The sequence below is a fragment of the Arabidopsis lyrata genome (assembly GCF_000004255.2).
Source record: "Arabidopsis lyrata subsp. lyrata unplaced genomic scaffold ARALYscaffold_1, whole genome shotgun sequence".
In the NCBI taxonomy this organism is placed as follows: Eukaryota; Viridiplantae; Streptophyta; class Magnoliopsida; order Brassicales; family Brassicaceae; genus Arabidopsis; species Arabidopsis lyrata.
In genome coordinates, this window is record NW_003302555.1 from 694905 (window position 1) to 714901 (window position 19997).

The 19997-nt window shown below is 37.3% G+C and overlaps 6 protein-coding genes across 6 annotated transcripts; 3 read left to right on the forward strand and 3 right to left on the reverse strand.

Moving 5' to 3' along the window:
* Positions 1-621: 621 nt before the first annotated feature.
* Positions 622-2934, reverse strand: LOC9328177 (equilibrative nucleotide transporter 8). Its single transcript, XM_021013915.1, has 2 exons — positions 1829-2934; positions 622-1669 (listed from the first exon to the last, which is right to left on the reverse strand). Exons 1-2 carry the CDS (start codon positions 2307-2309, stop codon positions 981-983), a joined length of 1170 nt encoding a protein of 389 aa, XP_020869574.1. The 5' UTR covers positions 2310-2934; the 3' UTR covers positions 622-980.
* An 876-nt stretch (positions 2935-3810) lies between these two features.
* Positions 3811-7611, forward strand: LOC9328178 (probable beta-D-xylosidase 2). The gene is made up of 5 exons (XM_021013330.1): positions 3811-4481; positions 5303-5581; positions 5664-5833; positions 5920-6017; positions 6105-7611. Exons 1-5 carry the CDS (start codon positions 4077-4079, stop codon positions 7457-7459), a joined length of 2307 nt encoding a protein of 768 aa, XP_020868989.1. The 5' UTR covers positions 3811-4076; the 3' UTR covers positions 7460-7611.
* A 763-nt stretch (positions 7612-8374) lies between these two features.
* Positions 8375-10800, forward strand: LOC9325475. Its single transcript, XM_021013331.1, has 4 exons — positions 8375-8613; positions 8721-9112; positions 9194-10008; positions 10061-10800. Exons 1-4 carry the CDS (start codon positions 8578-8580, stop codon positions 10351-10353), a joined length of 1536 nt encoding a protein of 511 aa, XP_020868990.1. The 5' UTR covers positions 8375-8577; the 3' UTR covers positions 10354-10800.
* Positions 10801-11737: 937 nt separating this feature from the next.
* On the reverse strand, positions 11738-14916 carry LOC9325476. The gene is made up of 5 exons (XM_002892070.2): positions 13953-14916; positions 13297-13761; positions 13150-13209; positions 12651-13067; positions 11738-12568 (listed from the first exon to the last, which is right to left on the reverse strand). Exons 1-5 carry the CDS (start codon positions 14583-14585, stop codon positions 11996-11998), a joined length of 2148 nt encoding a protein of 715 aa, XP_002892116.1. The 5' UTR covers positions 14586-14916; the 3' UTR covers positions 11738-11995.
* Positions 14917-17490: 2574 nt separating this feature from the next.
* LOC9328179 (transcription initiation factor TFIID subunit 13) lies at positions 17491-18914 on the forward strand. The gene is made up of 6 exons (XM_002889366.2): positions 17491-17609; positions 17930-18050; positions 18150-18187; positions 18363-18422; positions 18518-18592; positions 18689-18914. Exons 2-6 carry the CDS (start codon positions 17957-17959, stop codon positions 18791-18793), a joined length of 372 nt encoding a protein of 123 aa, XP_002889412.1. The 5' UTR covers positions 17491-17609; positions 17930-17956; the 3' UTR covers positions 18794-18914.
* LOC9325477 lies at positions 18843-19725 on the reverse strand. Its single transcript, XM_002892071.2, has one exon. The coding sequence runs from the start codon at positions 19584-19586 to the stop codon at positions 19041-19043; it is 546 nt and encodes a 181-aa protein (XP_002892117.1). The 5' UTR covers positions 19587-19725; the 3' UTR covers positions 18843-19040.
* Between the last annotated feature and the right edge of the window lie 272 nt (positions 19726-19997).

Genomic DNA, 19997 nt, shown 5'->3' on the forward strand with positions numbered 1-19997 from the left:
TAGATTAACCAAACAGAACTTTTTTATTGGATCATAATGGAACTGAATTCTGTTGAAATCTTCATTTCGTATATTTGTTGAGCTTTTTTCTTGGTTGAAGTGATTTAAGTACTTTTTCTATTACATAAAAATGATGGGAATTAACAAGTAATAAAACGAAGATCGTATCAGCTAATAATGTCAACATCATATGAATATGAATATGATGGTGGTGGTGGATAATGTTTAACGTTATAAGTTATAACTGCTCCCTCCATTTTATCTTAAGGACCCAACCAAAGTTCATTATTAGCCCCTCCTTTGTTTTCAACACTTTGCTTTATTCACAATCAACCAATTCTACTCCTTAAATTTCATTATTGTACTCTGTTATTCTATCTATATTTCATAGTAATATTTACACTTTTTTCGCCATATACCTTATTATTGCAGAAGAGGTTAAAATATGTGAGATATATATCTCTTGCTCAAAAGTCAAAACTTTTGAGTCAAAAGTAATGGGTGTACACTTGTTATCCATATCCTCCGAAGAATAATAAAATATTAAATTTTCTTAAACATACTACATATAAAGACAAAATATTATCTAAGAAGATAATATAATAATGTACTACTATAATCAAAGATTAATTATACATGTAAATATGTTTTAAAAAAAAAGTAGAAAACATTTCACACGGAGACTCAAATAAAAGAAATTCCACCAATCAAGACAAGGTAAGGTAGACCGCAAGTGGATTTTGATTCCTTTTTCCCCTTTTGTATCTTATAATGTTTTATTGAATTTTGCAATTAGAAACAGTGGCACATTCATTGTACTCCGTAAAATATTTTTGGGGAAAATATTAATGCTAGAAAAGAGGCTATTTCGATATTTTACTCCAATTTAATTTATATTATGAAACTATAATGTGTGGCATTTTTTAAGCGAGTTCCATGTTAGCGCATAAAATTTGCCACGTCTAGGGTCTAAATTTTTTTTAGATGAGCCAGAGCCAACCAATAACAGAGCCACAAACAAGACCTAGTCCTAGAAAAACAACCATGAAGATGGCTGCAAGTTCTGCTTCTGATGCATGAACCGTTTTGGGAGCCATGATCATGAGCACGCTAGTGAGGTAGCCGTTGGTAAGACCTAGCATGAACGTCAAGACAACCACTGGCACTTCTGTTCTTAACCATTGCGGTCCACGTAGACACGCAGAGAAAAGAGGATAAAACAGAAGCCTCACGATACAAGCCCATGTAGCCGATTTTATACTCTGCCATACATAGAGTGCAGTGAGTGACTTGCCTACGAAATCCGAGATGTTGTACACAGTGATGAGCAAAATAGGATACCAACTTTGGAGAAGTTGGGACTTCAAATTCTCAGCTATAAATCCTGGAAATATCGATAAGGTAACGGTGTATATTATTAGCATACCCGAAGCTGGCCACTTGATCTTCCTCCCAACCATCCATATTGTCAGAGTCGAGTGCAAAGGTTGATGAAATTTGAGGTGTTGTTGCATTACTGGTAACTTGTGGAGCACGTTACAACAAATGAAGCAACATACGAGGATGGTAGAACTAACTATAAAATAGGAATGAGCACTGGTTCGCATCCCCTGCGGTGTTTGTGGCAGCGAAGCTTTAGTGGCAATCCTAAGGAGGGAGATAATAATACCTAGCAAAAACAGAGAAAACCTAATAAGCTTTCGAGAAGATCAATGGCTCAACTCATAGGGCTTAACTATATATCTAAGTATTTAGCTCAAAGTTGTGAGGATTTCAAATCGAAATTGTGAAGAGACCAACACTAGCCTATACAAAACATTAGGTTTACCTGAAGAGGCAGTGCCGGCAAAAATGGCTTGCATGTACTGTCTAGGAAGCTTTCCAGCTGAACCAATCAAACTTCCTCCGACCAATCCATCAGCTAAACCACAGATCACGACTGATCCAACCATCAATTTGTAAGAAACATTCTCACCCTTTTCACCTTTCCAAACCCAATCTATGAAAGGAGAAATCATCATGGCAATGATGAACATGGAAAACCCCAAGTTCATCCTCACTCTATAGCTCAGCCTTGTGTTCCAAGTCATCATCAAAACCAAAACAAGGACCGAGCAGCTCATGTAAGCCACGGTGAAAGTCTTCTCTACATGCTTGTCCGGGTACAAGTAGCCAAAGTAATCAACGGCTGTGATCAAAGCGTTCCATGGTATTAAACTACCAGCCCCCAACAAGAAATGGATCACGTACGCAACTCTATAAGCGTCTCTTGTCTCAACTTCATCAACACTTACTTTCTCATCAACCATTGTAGCTCCTTTTTTTCTCTCTCTTGATCTCACTACTTTGGTTCTTGAAATCTTTCTGATGTTGGTTTCATTATAAAGCAAGTCAGTGTGATGGGGAATTGATTAGATGGTTGTGAGATTTGGTGGTAGCAAGATCAACACGAGTCACATCTTAGCATTATTATTAGGGATTACGATTCTCTGATATGGCTCTAGAGATCATAGCTAGTAGAACAAAGACACACGAGACTGTATGTTTTTTGGTGGGACACAAAACAGATGGGTTAGGATTAAAGTTACTACTTTGTGCATTACATTGGTCGGGACTCTTCTTTTCAGTACCCTTATATTCCATTGACTACTTTCATTTCTTCTTATGATCAATGCCTTACTTAAGTTTTTTCCCACTCAAAACTTAAACATGCAAATTATGTAGTCCGTGGAGTTTTGTTTTTAATTTTATTGTAAAAGTAGAGTTCAAATCTTACTGCTGATTAATTAGGTGTTTCGTCCCAAGGATCGCAATAACCAATGAGTTATTACTTTAGTAATAATTTCATAATGAACACCGAAGATATGAGCCAATAGAGTGTGAGATTTGGGACACTGAAGTAACAAGAGCACAAGTTGATGTCTGTTTCCGACACACAAGCCCATACTTAAACTATTTCTTTTTAATTTATCCTTTCCTATTCTCACGGTTTTTTGTTTCTGCCTATATTCACGGTTTCGTTTTCAAAATTTGATCGTCTTATTATTATTCAAAATATATGTAAATGGATTATACAAACCATATAATCATGAATACGGTAAATCCAAATTAAACTTTGCTAAATCAAAATTTATGTAGTATATAGTGACAAAAAAGCATTGATAGTCAACCAGAAAAGATTCGATCTATACTTGTTCTAACATTGTATATTATTGATTACCCGCAAAATTTGTTCCACATCCCTTTACTCTGCCCAAAGGATGCAATAGTACAAAGAATTACTCGTCTATCTACATGTATATAAGAAATGATTCGTGTAATTCCACTTCACCGGCCACATGTATGTAAGAAAAAAAGAACCAAAAATAAAATCTTTAAAAAGAAGAAGAGGAAAATAAAGATCGTTAAGGAATTTAGAATGGTGACATCTCGTGCAAGCCAAGTTAATTTGTTTACCTGCAAGTGGGAAACAAAAAGTTTTGTTAACAAAAAACAACTAATTGCAAAACAGATTGCTTCAGATATAAATCAACATTTTTCTTTCTTACGATAAAACCTAACAGGCTAACATAATAAAACGAAATTCAAGTAACTAATTTTTTCGCCCATTCAAGTAACAAAGTCGAATTAGAATCAAATCTATTTAACTGCACATAAAAAATCTCTTAGGAACCAGGACCCACACTGTGACAACTGTCTTCCAACACTTTCTAGTTTCAACCATTACATATCCAAAATAGCAGGTTAGTTCACTCATCAAATCTCTCAACTTGTCTTCTCCTCAAATTAAATGTAAATTCTAAAATTTAAATATAAAACCAATTCTTTAGATCTAGATATGTTTAGTTTCGAAATAGTCATATATATATACTAAAAAATGATATTTCCTTGGCAGCGTAAAAAAAAATGATTATTTCACGAAGAGCTACTCATTATCATTATCATGCCATTATCATTGCCTCTCTATATAAACATAACACACAAACTTCACTCACAACAAATCCTTCATCACATTTTCATTTTTCTCTCTTCTATAAAACCCAGAAAGAACTTGGAAGAGGAGAAAACAGAAAGAAATGATTCTCCACAAAATGGCGTTCTTGGCCGCTATTCTCTTCTTCTTGATAAGCAGCAGCAGCGTTTGCGTTCAGAGCCGCGAAACGTTTGCTTGCGATATAAAGGACGCAGCAACAGCTACACTGAGATTCTGTCAACTATCAGTTCCGATAACGGAGAGAGTGAAGGATTTGATCGGACGGTTGACATTGGTCGAGAAAGTGAGCTTGTTAGGGAACACTGCGGCGGCGATACCACGGCTAGGAATCAAAGGGTATGAGTGGTGGTCGGAGGCTTTGCACGGCGTTTCAAATGTAGGTCCCGGTACTAAGTTCGGTGGGGTTTACCCTGCAGCCACCAGTTTCCCTCAAGTCATCACCACCGTTGCTTCTTTCAATGCCTCTTTGTGGGAATCCATCGGACGGGTCAGATTATTTCTCACTCTCTCTCTCTCTTTTATCCATTAAATAGAAACACCTATTTCAATTATTTTTTTGTGTGTGCCCGATCTAACTACTAAATACTTTTCACTATTTTCTCTGTGAAAATGACGTAAATAATAATGTTTTTTTTTTTGTTAAAAACGTAAGTAATAATGTTATTAATTATATACATATACAGCTCACATTTATTAAAATAGCCGTATGTATTTAATTATCTATAGTAGTGCGATATGTGAAATACTTTTAGTGGACCGAAATATTCTCTTTTCTCGAAGTGTTACTAATATTCGTTTTTTTTTGTTGAAATAATTTATTTGATTATATACAATTGTGATATATAGACAGTTTTCGTGTTCTGATTTGTCCGGTACTTCATGCAAATAAAACATACGCACGAATCTCTAATTAGCCTACCGCTATTTAAAGTAACTTTTCTTAAATAAAACTATTTTATTTAAAGTAACTTACTTTAAATATTATTCTTTTCTTGGTTTTGTTTTTCCGCCTCTCCAATTTATGACAAAGATCTGATTCTAACAATTTTTTAAAAAATAATTGAATTAGTTAATGATATATTTATAGGTTACTAGGATAATATGTAAAAAAAATATTAGTACTACTATACAATCATTCCATTAATTAAAAAAAAGGTGAGGAAATGAAATCTGAACTTATCGTACGCTTTTCGCTAAAACCGAGGCATCAAGTTGCATACGATGCTCGCAACTTGCAACATTAGTCAAAGCGCATTTTATCATCAATTAATGCAACCACGACTAAATTACGCTCTCGGGGATGCGTAGGTTGTATCAAATGAGGCCAGAGCCATGTACAACGGTGGTGTTGGTGGGCTTACTTATTGGAGCCCAAACGTTAACATATTGCGGGACCCACGTTGGGGACGTGGACAGGAAACTCCCGGTGAAGATCCAGTCGTAGCCGGTAAATACGCAGCGAGCTACGTCAGAGGTTTACAGGGAAACGACCGTAGCCGGTTAAAAGTAGCTGCTTGTTGCAAACATTTCACAGCTTACGATCTTGATAATTGGAACGGCGTCGATAGATTCCATTTCAACGCTAAGGTTTTTATTTTATTTATTTTTGTCTCTCACTCTTCATTTTTTGTTTTTTGTTCTTTGTTCTCACGTGTTTGGGTTTTGATAGGTAAGCAAGCAAGACATAGAGGACACGTTCGACGTACCGTTCCGTATGTGTGTTAAAGAAGGTAACGTTGCGAGCATTATGTGTTCGTACAATGAAGTTAATGGTGTTCCCACATGTGCTGATCCTAATCTCTTAAAGAAGACCATACGCAATGAATGGGGTCTCAACGGGTAAGATCATGCCACATCAGCTCAAAACATTTCGAATACAGAATTTAGAAAAATCGTTGACCGTTGATTTTTTTGTTTGCAAACAGGTATATCGTGTCTGATTGTGACTCTGTCGGTGTTTTATACGATACGCAACATTACACTGGTACTCCTGAAGAAGCTGCTGCTGATTCCATCAAAGCTGGTAATTTAATTGTAAATTTTAAGTAGACTAAAAACAAAATTGGATATATTTTTTTAAACTAACCAACCTTGTGTATTGGTTGTGTAGGCTTGGATTTAGATTGTGGGCCGTTTCTTGGAGCCCATACAATTGATGCGGTGAAGAAAAACTTGTTGCGTGAGTCTGACGTAGACAATGCCTTAATCAACACGCTAACAGTCCAAATGAGACTGGGAATGTTTGATGGCGATATAGCGGCTCAACCGTACGGACACCTTGGACCGGCACACGTGTGTACACCGGTTCACAAAGGACTAGCTCTCGAAGCAGCTCAACAAGGAATCGTCCTACTCAAGAATCACGGCTCGTCTCTACCTCTCTCAAGCCAACGTCACCGAACTGTCGCCGTAATTGGACCTAATTCTGACGCTACAGTCGCAATGATTGGTAATTATGCAGGAATTGCTTGTGGATATACCAGTCCGGTTCAAGGAATTACCGGTTATGCACGAACGGTTCACCAAAAGGGTTGCGTGGACGTACACTGCATGGACGATAGATTGTTCGATGCCGCGGTTGAAGCTGCTCGTGGAGCTGATGCGACAGTTCTTGTGATGGGTTTGGATCAGTCTATTGAAGCTGAGTTTAAGGACAGAAACAGTTTGCTTTTGCCTGGGAAACAACAAGAGCTTATCTCTAGAGTTGCTAAGGCCGCTAAAGGCCCAGTTATATTAGTATTGATGTCTGGTGGGCCTATCGATATATCTTTTGCTGAGAAGGATCGGAAAATTCCAGCGATTGTTTGGGCCGGGTATCCGGGTCAAGAAGGTGGTACCGCAATCGCCGATATCTTATTCGGCAGTGCTAATCCCGGAGGGAAGCTTCCGATGACTTGGTATCCGCAAGATTATTTAACCAATTTACCAATGACAGAAATGTCAATGCGGCCGATCCATTCGAAGCGGATTCCGGGTCGGACTTACCGGTTCTACGACGGTCCCGTTGTTTACCCGTTCGGGCATGGTTTGAGTTACACGCGCTTTACTCACAGCATAGCCGACGCGCCAAAAGTGATTCCTATAGCTGTTCGTGGTAGAAACGGCACCGTTTCAGGGAAATCAATCCGTGTCACGCACGCTAGGTGTAATCGTCTTTCTCTCGGTGTCCATGTGGATGTTACTAACGTTGGCTCAAGAGATGGGACTCACACAATGCTTGTGTTCTCGGCTCCGCCGGGTGGAGAGTGGGCTCCGAAGAAACAGCTAGTTGCTTTCGAGAGAGTACACGTGGCGGTTGGGGAGAAGAAGCGTGTGCAGGTGAATATACACGTGTGTAAGTATTTAAGTGTAGTGGACCGAGCCGGGAACCGAAGGATTCCGATCGGTGATCATGGAATTCATATTGGAGATGAGAGTCATACGGTGTCGCTTCAAGCTTCTACTCTTGGAGTCATCAAGTCTTGACTCTGTTTTTTCTACTTTTATTGTTGTTACCATCATAAAGAAACTAATTGGATTGTTGTAACACGTCGATTGACGTGAGGGTAGTCTGTAAGGTAAAAAAGAGAAAAAATCTGTTTCTTATGATTCAAAAATGTATTTGATATTGAATTGTATGGCTTTTGATTTTTGAAATAAAAGCTTGTTTTCGGATTTCTTTTTCGTCCATTAACAATTTAAAGCACAAATACAAATCTAGAAGAAAGTTTTCAACTATTTTATGGATGTGTAACACTGTGAAAAAAAAATATATATATATTCTCCTAATTTGACCTCTATCTAATTCTATATGTTCCTCTTATTACTATTTTGAACACCATTCAAACCTTTAATTTACATGGATCCTATTCCTATGTATGTTGTACACACATATAATCTAGTTAGATTTATCTTTCTTTTTCAAAAATGTATTAACTGTTTCCATGTATTGCAGATTTTGTGGACTACTCTGCGGAAATATATACACAACTATATGATAATACAAACAATTTTGCTAATTACTTTTAAAGATTGCCATTAATCTTCTTGGAGTATGATGAAAGAAATCTATAAATAAGTCTAAAAAATACACATGAGCCTTGTGTTTTTGTCAATATACACATGTGCATTCATTGATAGACATTTGGTAAATCCAAAAGCAAAGTGCATTAATTTAAACAGAACTTTTATAACAAAAACAAAACAAGTAACGCTAGTTTTAGGACGTGGCAATAAACAAATAGTAGAAAACATGAGTCTTTTTGGCTTTCTAGACAAGACTTCGTTTTTTTCTTGCATAAACGTTACGATAATGTCAAATTGTAAAAGAATTTTGTAAGGGATCACTCCTTGGTCCGTCAATACATTGTCCACATTCAGACATATTGAAGTAAGATTTAGGCATTAGCTATAAGTTTTCAAGGGCAAATCCGTCATTCTAGCTTTCTTTTATCTTTCTCTGTTTATCTCGTATTTAAGACGATTCACTTGACTTCACATGATTTTCAACTCTCTCTCGACTTTACAGTTTCCCACCTGCCTCTCTCACCTTTAATTCACTGTTTATTAAGAAAGAGAATAGAGACTTCATTGCTTTTCCGGCGATGGCGATTCATCCTTGGTGGAAACGTAACAGAAAGGTAAATACTCTGTTTTTCAACACAAATCAAAATTTGGTTATTAGGTTTATTGAAACATGTTACATGTATCATCTTCATACGAAAATGTATCTGATTTTAAATGTTAGAAAGTGGACAAGTACATGAAGAACGCGAAGGATTTGATAACGAGCCAAGATCCAAACGACATCGTATCAGCTCTAAGCCTCTTGAATTTAACGCTTTCCATCTCTCCTCACCACGAACTCGCTCTGGAACTCAAAGCCAGATCGCTTCTCTACCTTCGTCGTTTCGAAGACGTCGCCGTTTTGCTTCACGATTACATTCCCAGTCTTAGAATCGATAACGAAGATGTCAGCAGTGTCGTCGTCGCTTCATCGGAGCTTTCCTCTCTCAGGCCTCTTCTTCCGAGTGGCTCACCGAGTCATGACTCGTCGTTCAAGTGTTTCTCTTATTCCTACTTGAAGAAGAAGGTCATGGCAGGGTTAAGTAATAATTCTGAAGTACAAGGGCAATGGAGGTATTGCACTCTTTTTAATTATGACCCGGATTTGATTTAACCCGACCGTAACTGATTCGGATCTTCTCTTCTCTGTGGCAGATACTTGGTTTTGGGTCAAGCTTGTTACCATCTGGGTTTAATGGACGACGCGATGATCCTACTCCAAACCGGTAAACGCCTTGCCACGGCGGAGCTCCGCCGCGAAAGCATTTGCTGGTCCGACGATAGCTTCATCCTTTTCACCTCCGAATCGCAGCCACGACCATTCACCGAATCCGAGATCGTATCGCAAATGCTCTCCCAAATCAAGCTCTTCCTCCGACGGCGCACGGCGGCGCTCGCAGCACTCGACGCCGGTCTCTACTCTGAATCCATCCGCCATTTCTCTAAGATCATAGACAGCCGTCGCGGTGCACCGCATAGTTTCCTCGTCGATTGCTTAATCCGTCGTGCCTCCGCCTACAAATCCGCCAGCCGAATCGCGGATTCCATCGCCGATTGCAACTTAACCCTAGCCTTAGACCCGTCGTGCCTAGAAGCTTTAGAAACCAGAGCCGAATTGTTCCGATCGATACGGTGTTTCCCCGACTCGCTTCACGATCTCGAACACTTGAAACTCCTCTTCAATTCAATTTTACGTGACCGGTCATTAACCGGCCCGGTTTGGAAACGGCATAATGTCCGGTACAGAGAAATCCCGGCAAAATTATGTGAATTAACCTCTAATATCAAACAAATGAAGGAGAAAATTACAAACGGAAAAAACGGTAATGAGGATTATTACTCTTTGATGGGAATTGAACGTGGGTGCTCGAGATCGGAGCTGAACCGGGCGTACTTGTTACTGAATCTAAGACATAAATCGGAGAGATCAATGACGTCTATAGACCGGTTCGATATAATCGATGAGGAAGATTAGAAAAAAAAAAAAAAAAAAAAAAAAAAAAAAAAAAAAAAAAAAAAAAGAATTAGCTTCGGTTAAAAACCGAGCTAGAATGTCAACGTTGTTACTCTATAGATTGATCCAGAAGGGATATTACGCCGTAATGAGTGACATTGAAACGGTAGAAGCGGTAAAAGCGGTTATCGATAATCGACGGATTGAAACGCCGATGGATGGTAACAAAGCGGTGGCAGTGGCGGTTGTGAGGAAGAGTAACATCAATTTAAATGTGGTTAAAGGAGTGTTTTGTAGAGATATGGTGGCGGTTGGGACTTTGATTTCCCGTGCCGGTTTAAGACAACCAATTACGGTTTAGTTGCATGCATGTCATAGGATTTTGGAGATTTATCTCTCGTTTTTATTTTTTTCGCTGAGTAAAAGAGTTAATTTTATTTTTGACTTTGGAAAATAAAACGAAACTTTTTCTCATTATATGGTACTATTATCTTATGAGATTTTGACATCATATCAAAGTGAGAGTGACATATTCACCAAACAAAAAAGAAGTGAGAGTGACATTAAAATTATTAAGCTCGTTTACGACAAACCGATTAACCCGACTCATGTAAATATGACAAAATCGAGACAATTTTGCCCTCGTCAGACGCGTAAATGATTTGATTAATCATATTTGTTTTTTCTCAAAACGAAATTAGTAAATTACCATTACTTCAAGACCAAGTTGAAACAAACCAAGTAAAAATCAATATTTTCATTTCACCTACTTTGGTGGTTAGGAAAAAGTCAAAGCTCTCGTAACTATTTTTTCAGGTGGAAAAGTAAATATAATGAATAAAAAAATAAAAAGTAAATGAAAAAAAAGTTTAAAAAAAAAAAAAAAAAGTCAAATAGTCAAATAGTCACTCAATAGTCAAATACGAAAACTGGCAAAAGGACGAATCTTGTTTGATATCTATTTCAGATATGACATTTCAAAAGTTACATGAATCATTCACAGAAATACAACCACGTTAATGAAGTTAACAGTTGCAAAGCCTCGAGTAAAACATCATACCCAGTTTCATATAAAGGTCAAACCAAATCAGAACAACCATTGTCCGACCATTAATGAACTGGTATGATACACACAACTAACCAACAATAAAGAATCAAAATATTTAAGAACATACATTAAGCTATTAGACTTGCCGTTCATAACATGCGCGTTTGATTAAGACCTCCAGCTAAATATTTGTGGTCGTATAATAAGCCTGCCTGTGATTGGTGACAACGTGTCTTGTTGGATTGGATAAACATCGAACTCTCCATTGGGCCACTTTCTTGACAACTCTCCCAACTGTTTTTTTTCTTTTCGTAAAACATAATTAAATAATTTAACAAAAAAACAAAAAGTCCATGCGACCAGTCTATATTTATTTGCTGTGAAGAAATTAACAATTTGATGATCCAATAGTCATTTCTAGGATTAGACAGTTTTCCGCACAAATATCTTCGCAATTTGAAAGTAATTGAAGTCAGATTGATAAGCCTTCAAATTACAATATTAATTTCCTGAAAATATGTCTTAAAAAAGGTGAATTTTCTTTTTCTTCTTCTATGGATTTGCATGGTTTTCGAAAATTAAATATATGAAATTTAGCAATCAGTGGTTAAAAAGAAGAAATCTCAAATATGAATGTTAATTACAATATATATATATATATATATATATATATAAATGATTGTTGACTAATAGAGTGTAATCAAATTGGTTCTTCCCACTTGTTTACACAATACTTTTGCACAATTTATAATTACAAATATTAAAGACTGGTCCCTTTTGTTCCTTTTCCACAACCTTTATGCGTGAAACCAATGTATCTAACAGAGAAAGCCTCCAATGGCCCCAACAAACAAACAAACAAGATATATGAATAAAGAATGATCTAAACCGGTCAAACCAAAATTCGGTTTGAACCGGTATAAGCAAACGATCATAACCCGCCAAGAGAAACTTTTCAACGGAAACTAAAGACGTTGAAAGCACCAAGGAACAACAACTTCACCGGAAACAACATAACAACGATCAAAGGCATATGTTGAGACGCCACAAGGCGGCTAAACCTCTGCAACGACTTTCTTCCTGTCTGCATCATCCCAGAGAAATCCTGACTGTTGATTTGGCCGTTACTGATTGCAATCCCCGAGCTTCCACTTTCTCTAGCCACCAGAATTGGCCACCAAAGACTCCGGCGATGCTCCCTTTTTGCTCTCCGTATCTGATTCACTTCCTTTCTTATTACACTCCTAACCGCTTTCAGATACGAGTTCATATCATGGTCTCTTTGGATTGTTCCGCTGGACCCATAAGCCGATCTGTCGCTGAGTATGTCAAGAGGATGCGGGGTGTTTAAGAAGACCGTCTGCGCGGCTCTTAACCGATCCTCCTCAGAATCTTCATTATTCGGCGATTCGAAATCGCCTGTTAGAAGATATAAACCGTTCCCGGGAGGAAGAAGTTCATGTCCAGGAGAGAATGTCTCATCTGGTTGAAGAATCAGAAGCTCGCCCATCGGAGAATACAACATACTCTGCAAGAAAGATGTCATTAACTACAAAATTCTGAATCATAGCTAGCAATTGATGAGGGATTATAGTTGTAGACTGTAGTACCTGTTTGTTAAGACAAGGATGGCTACGGAAGTTTCCATTAACAGCTTTGAGAAGCTCGGCAACATGGTACGGATAGTTACAAGAAAAAGCTCTCGGGACAATGTCACGGTGCATTATGATAGCTTGAACATGGCTTTTAGGCAATCCGAGTTTTTTAAGAAGACGGTCGCCTCCACATAGCACAAATGGTGCACCATATGTTATAACCGGAAGTAAAGAAGAAGCAGGTACTTCGCCTCGAACCAGTAACATGAGGTTTAGTAATAGCGATAAGCTTCCACCTAATGAATGACCGGTGAAACGGAATTTAGCGTTGGTCCCGTGGGTTTTGATATGGGCTTTAACTTCAGGTAGCATTTGTTCATACATTCCTTTTGCAGCTTCATATATTCCTCTGTGTACGATCGCACCAAGTCCCTAATAGATCAAAAACATGTCCTTGTAAGTTCTAACTGACAATTCCTGTTTCCAAAATTGTCGGGATAGTAAAAAAATATACCTCAAATTCAATAGGCTCGAAGAGTAAATTTGCTTGCCAAGAAGCTAGAGATTCAGATCCCTACAAGCAATTTCACATCTCTCATCAACAACACGTAAGAGAATGAAATCTCAACAAATGAACCGGCTTTTGAGCTCTTTTTTTTACCTGAATCACAACAAATCTAGTGTGACTCTGATCATCATCACATATAAACCAATCGCAGGGAGAAGAAATCGTCGATTTCAGATCGTCTGCAACTGCTTGCTTCACATCTTCCTCAGCAGCAACAACAGAAGTAACAGAATAAGCAACATCTGATGATGACTCCGCATTTGCCAAATTTACATCATTTTTGTCAGCTTTCGATGAAGAATTGAAAGGAAGTATGTTGTTGGTACGGGAGTGCAGGTAAGAAGCAGCTGAAGCAACAATCTCATATGCAGCAGAAGCACTAATCTTGCGACCTTTCTTCTTCTCTTCTTCTTCTTCTTCATCTTTAGCTTCTTCTTCTTCCTCAATTGGCTTAGTCTCTCCTGAAACCTCACCATTCCCAGCTTTTAACGCAGATTCTGTTTTCTCAGCTGATGAAGTTACAAATCTCAGGCCGTAATATTTCGAAAGATTCGCAGGCTGCAAGGAAAATGCCACAAATTAACCAAAATCACAATGCAACAAAATCGAAGATCCTGCAAATTTTACACACTGTCTCTTCTAAAGTCTAATCCTTTTTGTGAAAATTAACATCTAGATATCATCATATAAACCCATATTCGTGATTCGATTCAAATAATCTAATGAAGTAAAAAAAATCAAAATCGAACCTTGATTTTTGAAATTGAATAAGCCAAGTTTCCCAAATACGACATTTGGGCATAGAGTTTTGATTCTGGTAACGTAACCCTCCTCAGCAATTTAGAGAACGATTCTCTATCAAGCTGAAATTTGTTTGCTTCGTCACCATCATCTTCCAAAATCGAACATACATCGCATCCACCATCATCTTCAGCTAATACGGCGTCGTCTGATTCAACCTCCTCGTCTTCATCTTCTTCATCATCATCATCATCATCTTCATCTTCATCTTCTTCTTCTCTATCTCTCCACATAGATTGTACATCCAAGATCTTCAAAACCCAGCTCCCATTTCGCCTCTCCGTATCCATTTCCACCGCCGTCTCCTCCGCGATTGGCTTTCTCGAATCGCCAGAATCAACCAAAACGGCGTCGTCTAAACACAACCCACTTCGCCTCCTCGACGCAATTCCTCCTCCACCGCCGCGAGACCAAAACGGCGTCAATGGGTATTTAAATGAGAACCCAAAAGGTCCTCTTTTTTGCGATGGTGCCGTTGCAGTTGCTCGGACTTCAACAACTCCACCGCTTACACCGTTTCCAACCGCAGTGATCGCTGGAATTACACCGTGTAAACCGCTATTAAAACACAAACTGTCCATCGTAATAAAGAAAAAGAAAAAAAAAAACTTTTTCTGCTTTCCTTTTGGGAATGTCTCTTTGGGGTTCTTCTTATTCACAAGTTAAAATTATTAACGATCTTTAAAATTTCTTTAGAATGTGAATTGTACCCACAGAAAGATTTAGAATTGAGAAAATTTAGAAAGAGCAAGAAAATAAAATTGTTTATCAGCCGAACAGATCGCCGAAGAGGAAACCTCTGTGTGAGAGATCTCTTTTATGCTATATTTTCGTTTTTCTATTTTAAATAAATTAGCCAAAAAGAAGACTTTTTTTTTTTCTTTTGCTTTGCGTGATATTGTTTTTTTTTTTGAAGACCTCTTTTACGATATTTCGGACGAGAAATAGTTAAGAAATAAATGATATAAAATGAAAATTTTCTCAGCGAATGTTGGAACGTCGTCGTTTAGACGTACGTGTAATACGTGTGACTTATCTGTTTAACACGTGTTACCCCACATGGGACCCACTGAGAAATGGGTTTGTCGAGTTGGTTCAGAAAATTTGCCGACTTTTTTTTTTTTTTTTTTTTTTTTTTTTTTTTTTTTTAAAATTTGCCGACTTAATAATAATAAGCTAAGGAATTTCGAAATTAATACTGTATTTTATTGAAAGAATTAATGAAATTTATGTAATTCAAATGACAGAAATATCTAATGTTATTTAGTTTTAACAAGTTATTCAAGGGAAACAGTATATAATAGTAATAATATTACGCGTAATCTTAAGATTTATTTACGGAAAATGTTGTTCAGTTTTAATGTATTCTCATTTATGATAGAAAAATGTTTTCAAGTTGTAAATGGAAGTTTCGAATCTCTTTCTTTTATGAATTATGATCTTAAGTTGTATTCAATTGTGCCAAGATGGTTAAAATCTCATGTGGAGATAGATCGATGTATTTAGCAAGTAGTTAATGGAAAGTTGAAGTTGAGCCAAAAAAAAAATAAAAAAAAATGGAAGTTTCGAAGAATGTCCACGTGGGGACGACAAGGGAGAAGACTGCCACGTCAGAGTCGTAGCAAGGTGTAAATGGATATAGGTGGACAAACCATGTGACGTGTTCCAAGATTTTGGGCTCTATCCAATAGACACGTGGCGTAATCGGGATGCTCACGCGCCTTGTCTTTTACTCTTGTGTGCTTGCATGTCTTGTTTGGTTGCTTCTTCGTGAGCTAAAAGCCAATATGAAATCTCCAACTTCTTACACGAAACTAACAGCTATTAACCCTTCCTTCTTCTTTTTCTCCTTCTGATCAACAATGTTATTATCATTTATCATGATACATTTCAAATAAGATATGTGAAAAATATATAGCTTTAACGTACGGAGATATATGTTTTCTGTTAAGAACATAATTACGGTTAATCGTGACTCGAACCAATTTAGCTGTCTCTGTTTTTCTCTTTTTTTTTAAAAAAAAATGGTGAATACTGAATCTTGAGTTATTTGTGGAAGATTTTGAATATTATGGTATTACATGATGGTTGGTTTATGATTAGCTCGTGTTGGATCTGAGACCAAAGTCGTCTCAAAGAAGGAATGAACCAAGAAAAAAGAATGAACAAACATTACGTTGTGGAGTGGACGGAGAGGTCAGCACGTTAAGGTAGCTTTATTCACACGGTAAGGTCGAGATTGATTCTCTGTTATGAAATTTGTTTACATTGTCTTGTTTATTCGTTAATTCTCTGATGTGGAAACACCGGTGCTTCTATATAAGAGATGCAAATAAGTATTATGGTGAGCACCGTATAGACTGATACAAATCATCGGATCACAAACTACCTTCTTTTTTTAGGATTATTGAGCATGAACAAGCTTTGAAAGCGAGAGAATTAGTCTATTAGATTATGGTCTGAGGCTTTATTTGAGCCCACAATGTGAGAATGATATGTCGGTCAAATAGTTATATCCCATAGAGGTAGAGTTAATAATATGAATATGCTCCTTTTTCTGAAGCCCAAAACCTAAGGTGAAAAAAGAAAGTAATCCGTATATTTTATTTATTTATTTGTGGTAGAATCCGTATAAATAAATTTGTAATGTGATTCTTCCAATAAATTTAAACATTCTACAGAAATGAACCGAAATGGATTTTCCAATCTGCTAGAATGTGGCCAAACCAATAAAAGCATATGATAGGCCAGAACTGAGAAAGAGAGCCTATATATTGCTTAAACACAAAGTGCTAAAGGAAATTCTACTAAGACGTACTAAATTGGGCCGGGCAGCTGACCTTGCTCTTCCTCTTAGAATCGTATGTTCCTTTCTCTCCCTTGTCTGATGTAAATGAAGCTTAGTATCGTTGATTCCGAGCTTGATCTCTACATATAAATTTGGCTTCTTGTAGATCTCTCTGAGGCGAGATGGACCGGTTTAACTTGCCTTCAAAACTTCACCAACATAACTTATCCAGGTTACTTATAAGTTGTAAATTTCAATCAAATCTGGCGATTCATTCACATCAATGGACTAACATTGAGATTCCAAAGAGAGAAAACAAATAAATCCGAACCCCAAATCAATAGTCAATACTATAAATGTTATTCCTTGCCCCTTGGAATGTTATTCAATACTATAAATCTAATCGACAAGTCTTTGCACACATGAAAATGAAAGAGGATTACAAATAAAGACAGAAATTTCACTTAAACAAAGATTCTTTTTGACAATTACCGTTTTTATAAGTTATAGCTGATCAAGTAGAAGTGTAGAACTACTAGCATTATCGTGAGAACTTAGTTACATGTCGGTCGGTTGGTTTAGGGATTTCTCGTTTAAATTATGGGCTGGGTTTATTGTAAATGGGCCTATTTGTTAAGCCCAAATACTTCGTATAGAAAAAAGAGTGCTCCGTTAATGGAATGTGCTTCTTCTACTAGAGACTAGAGAGAGAGAGAGATCGATCACTGAAGAAGAAGTCTCCCGTTTCTTCGTTTTCATCATCTTCATCGCCGATTTTGCTACGACCACCTCTGTTACTCCCGTCGATCCATCTCCGGTGAGCTCTCTGCTCTCACTTCCCCTTTCCAATTTTCATTCTTTATCCATTACGAAGAATGTTTGGATAAAGAACCTTATTCGATTTCACTCCGTTGGCTGTTTTACTGTACCGGAATACAACTTTCCGGTATCTCTCTGGTTTTGATCTCGATAGAAATCTAGAATCTAGGCTCGGAATTTTATTTTCTAGTTGAATTAGACTGTTTTTTTTTTGAAATTTTCCTCGAAATTTCCCCCCTAGGGTTGGTTAGTATTCGACTCAATTGGATTATCTCGGTAGAGGGATTTCACTAAATTTTCTGTTGTTTTGCTCTCAAGGATTTGGGTTTTGATTATCAGAAGAAGATGAGTAACACACCAGCAACGGCGGCGTCTAAATCGAAAGCTGCGGGAACTTCTCAGCCACAGGAAAAGCGCAAAACCCTCTTTCAGAAAGAATGTAAATTGATTTTCTTACACTCTTTAGCTGAAACCAGATTAACAAATCTTTTGTTTCTTCTGGTAACAATGTTTTTGCTGCTTTTGTTGATTTTTCCAGTGCAGCATATGATGTATGGATTTGGCGACGAGCAAAACGTAAGCCGCTATCTTAGTTACTCTTTTGTTGCGATATGAGCCATTTTGATATATGTTTAACTTTCTTCCATACAAGTAACCTGAAACTTTGCTTGAAAGTGTTTTTGGTCTTGTAAGAGCTTTGCCTTTTAGTGTTTTGAAACCTGAAACTAATCCAAAACCCCTCTGTGTTTAGCCTCTTCCAGAGACTGTGGCGCTTGTAGAAGACATTGTTGTGGAATACGTCACAGATTTGGTAGTGAGCTTTTTTTTTTTTTTTTTTGAAGGATTCATGTTTTACATTACAAGCAGAGAGAAATAGCTAACAAGTGATGTTTTAATATGTGGCAGACACATAAGGCTCAAGAAATTGGTTCAAAGCGAGGAAGACTTCTAGTTGATGATTTCTTGTATCTTATCCGCAAGGTAAAGTCTTTTTAGACTACACAATCGAAGATTGATTGAGACGGATTATGGTTTTGTATTCCATATATGACACTGTATCGTCTTTGATTTATGCAGGATTTGCCAAAACTGAACCGGTGTAGAGAATTGTTGGCGATGCAAGAAGAGCTGAAACAAGCACGCAAAGCTTTTGATGTCGACGAGAAGGAACTAGTTGATTGACCTTTCTTTATTTTCAAGACTATATAATACAAGTGGAGTTTTTTTAAAAAAAGTTAAAAAGCTTAGCAAAAAAGACAAAGAGCAATGAGAGGAATATCCACAAATTCTAGATCAAAATGAATTAATTAGCAAAAAAAGGTTCCAACAACAAGCCTATGAAATAAATATTGATTGATAGGACAATGGTGGGTTATATATTGATAACAAACAAAAAAGAAATGAATTAACTTGACATGTTTGATACTCATCATACGACTTCGTTGTGTTCCTTGTATTGCAAATAAGAGATTTGTCTCTGCAACTTCATCTGCTCATAGAATTTAGCAATGAACTCCTCTGCTCTCACATCAACACCCTTCTCTCCTTCCACTTCTTGATCATCATTAGCCGAACGATCACATTTCTCATTACAAGAACCATCGTAGTAGCCGTAGGATCTAACATCGTCAGTATCATCTTGACAATCCAATTCGAAGTCGTAGTCAAAGTCAACGGGAGGAGCAATGCAAGGCAAGAGGAACCTCATGGATGCAGGACGATGCATCTTAACGTTAAAGATGGGCGTCTCGTCGAAAGAGAGCTGTTTCTCGCCGTAACGTGAGATATAACGGTCGTTGTCAAGGCTATTATGATGAGCTAGGGCTCTGAGATGCTTGGAAAACAAGTTGCGGAGCTCGAACATGTGCCATCTCTTGAAGATTCCACCTTTTCTTCCCCATAGAAGAGCCATTCGCACAAGACTCCAAGCTCTTTGTGTTGCCATTGATCTGCTTTTCTTCTTTGATTCCCCCATATATGGATTCGTTTTTGTAAATTCTTTTTCGAGATCTGACTTCACTTAATGGTTTTTTTGTTTGCTGCTTTGGTTCTTCAGGTGATTGTGGTGATGAATGAAGTTGTGGACACTTATGTGTGTATATATAATACAAACGCAAGCAGCTTTTTTTTGCAAGTTTGATCGACGCGGAGAGAGAGATTGATGTATAAATTATTCAAGAAAATAAGTTTGTTTAAATTAAGAAAATCAAAACGTTATTTTCATATAAACTGGATTTTACGTGGGCTGTACGCGGCCAAGATCTGAGCTGTTTTAGCCGTTTTGTTTGTTTCTTAAGTTACAAGTTTTCTTTTCTCGTTTTATCAAATTCTTATTATATTTGTTTGATTTACTCTCAAAAGTCAAAACTATAATCGTTTAAACTTT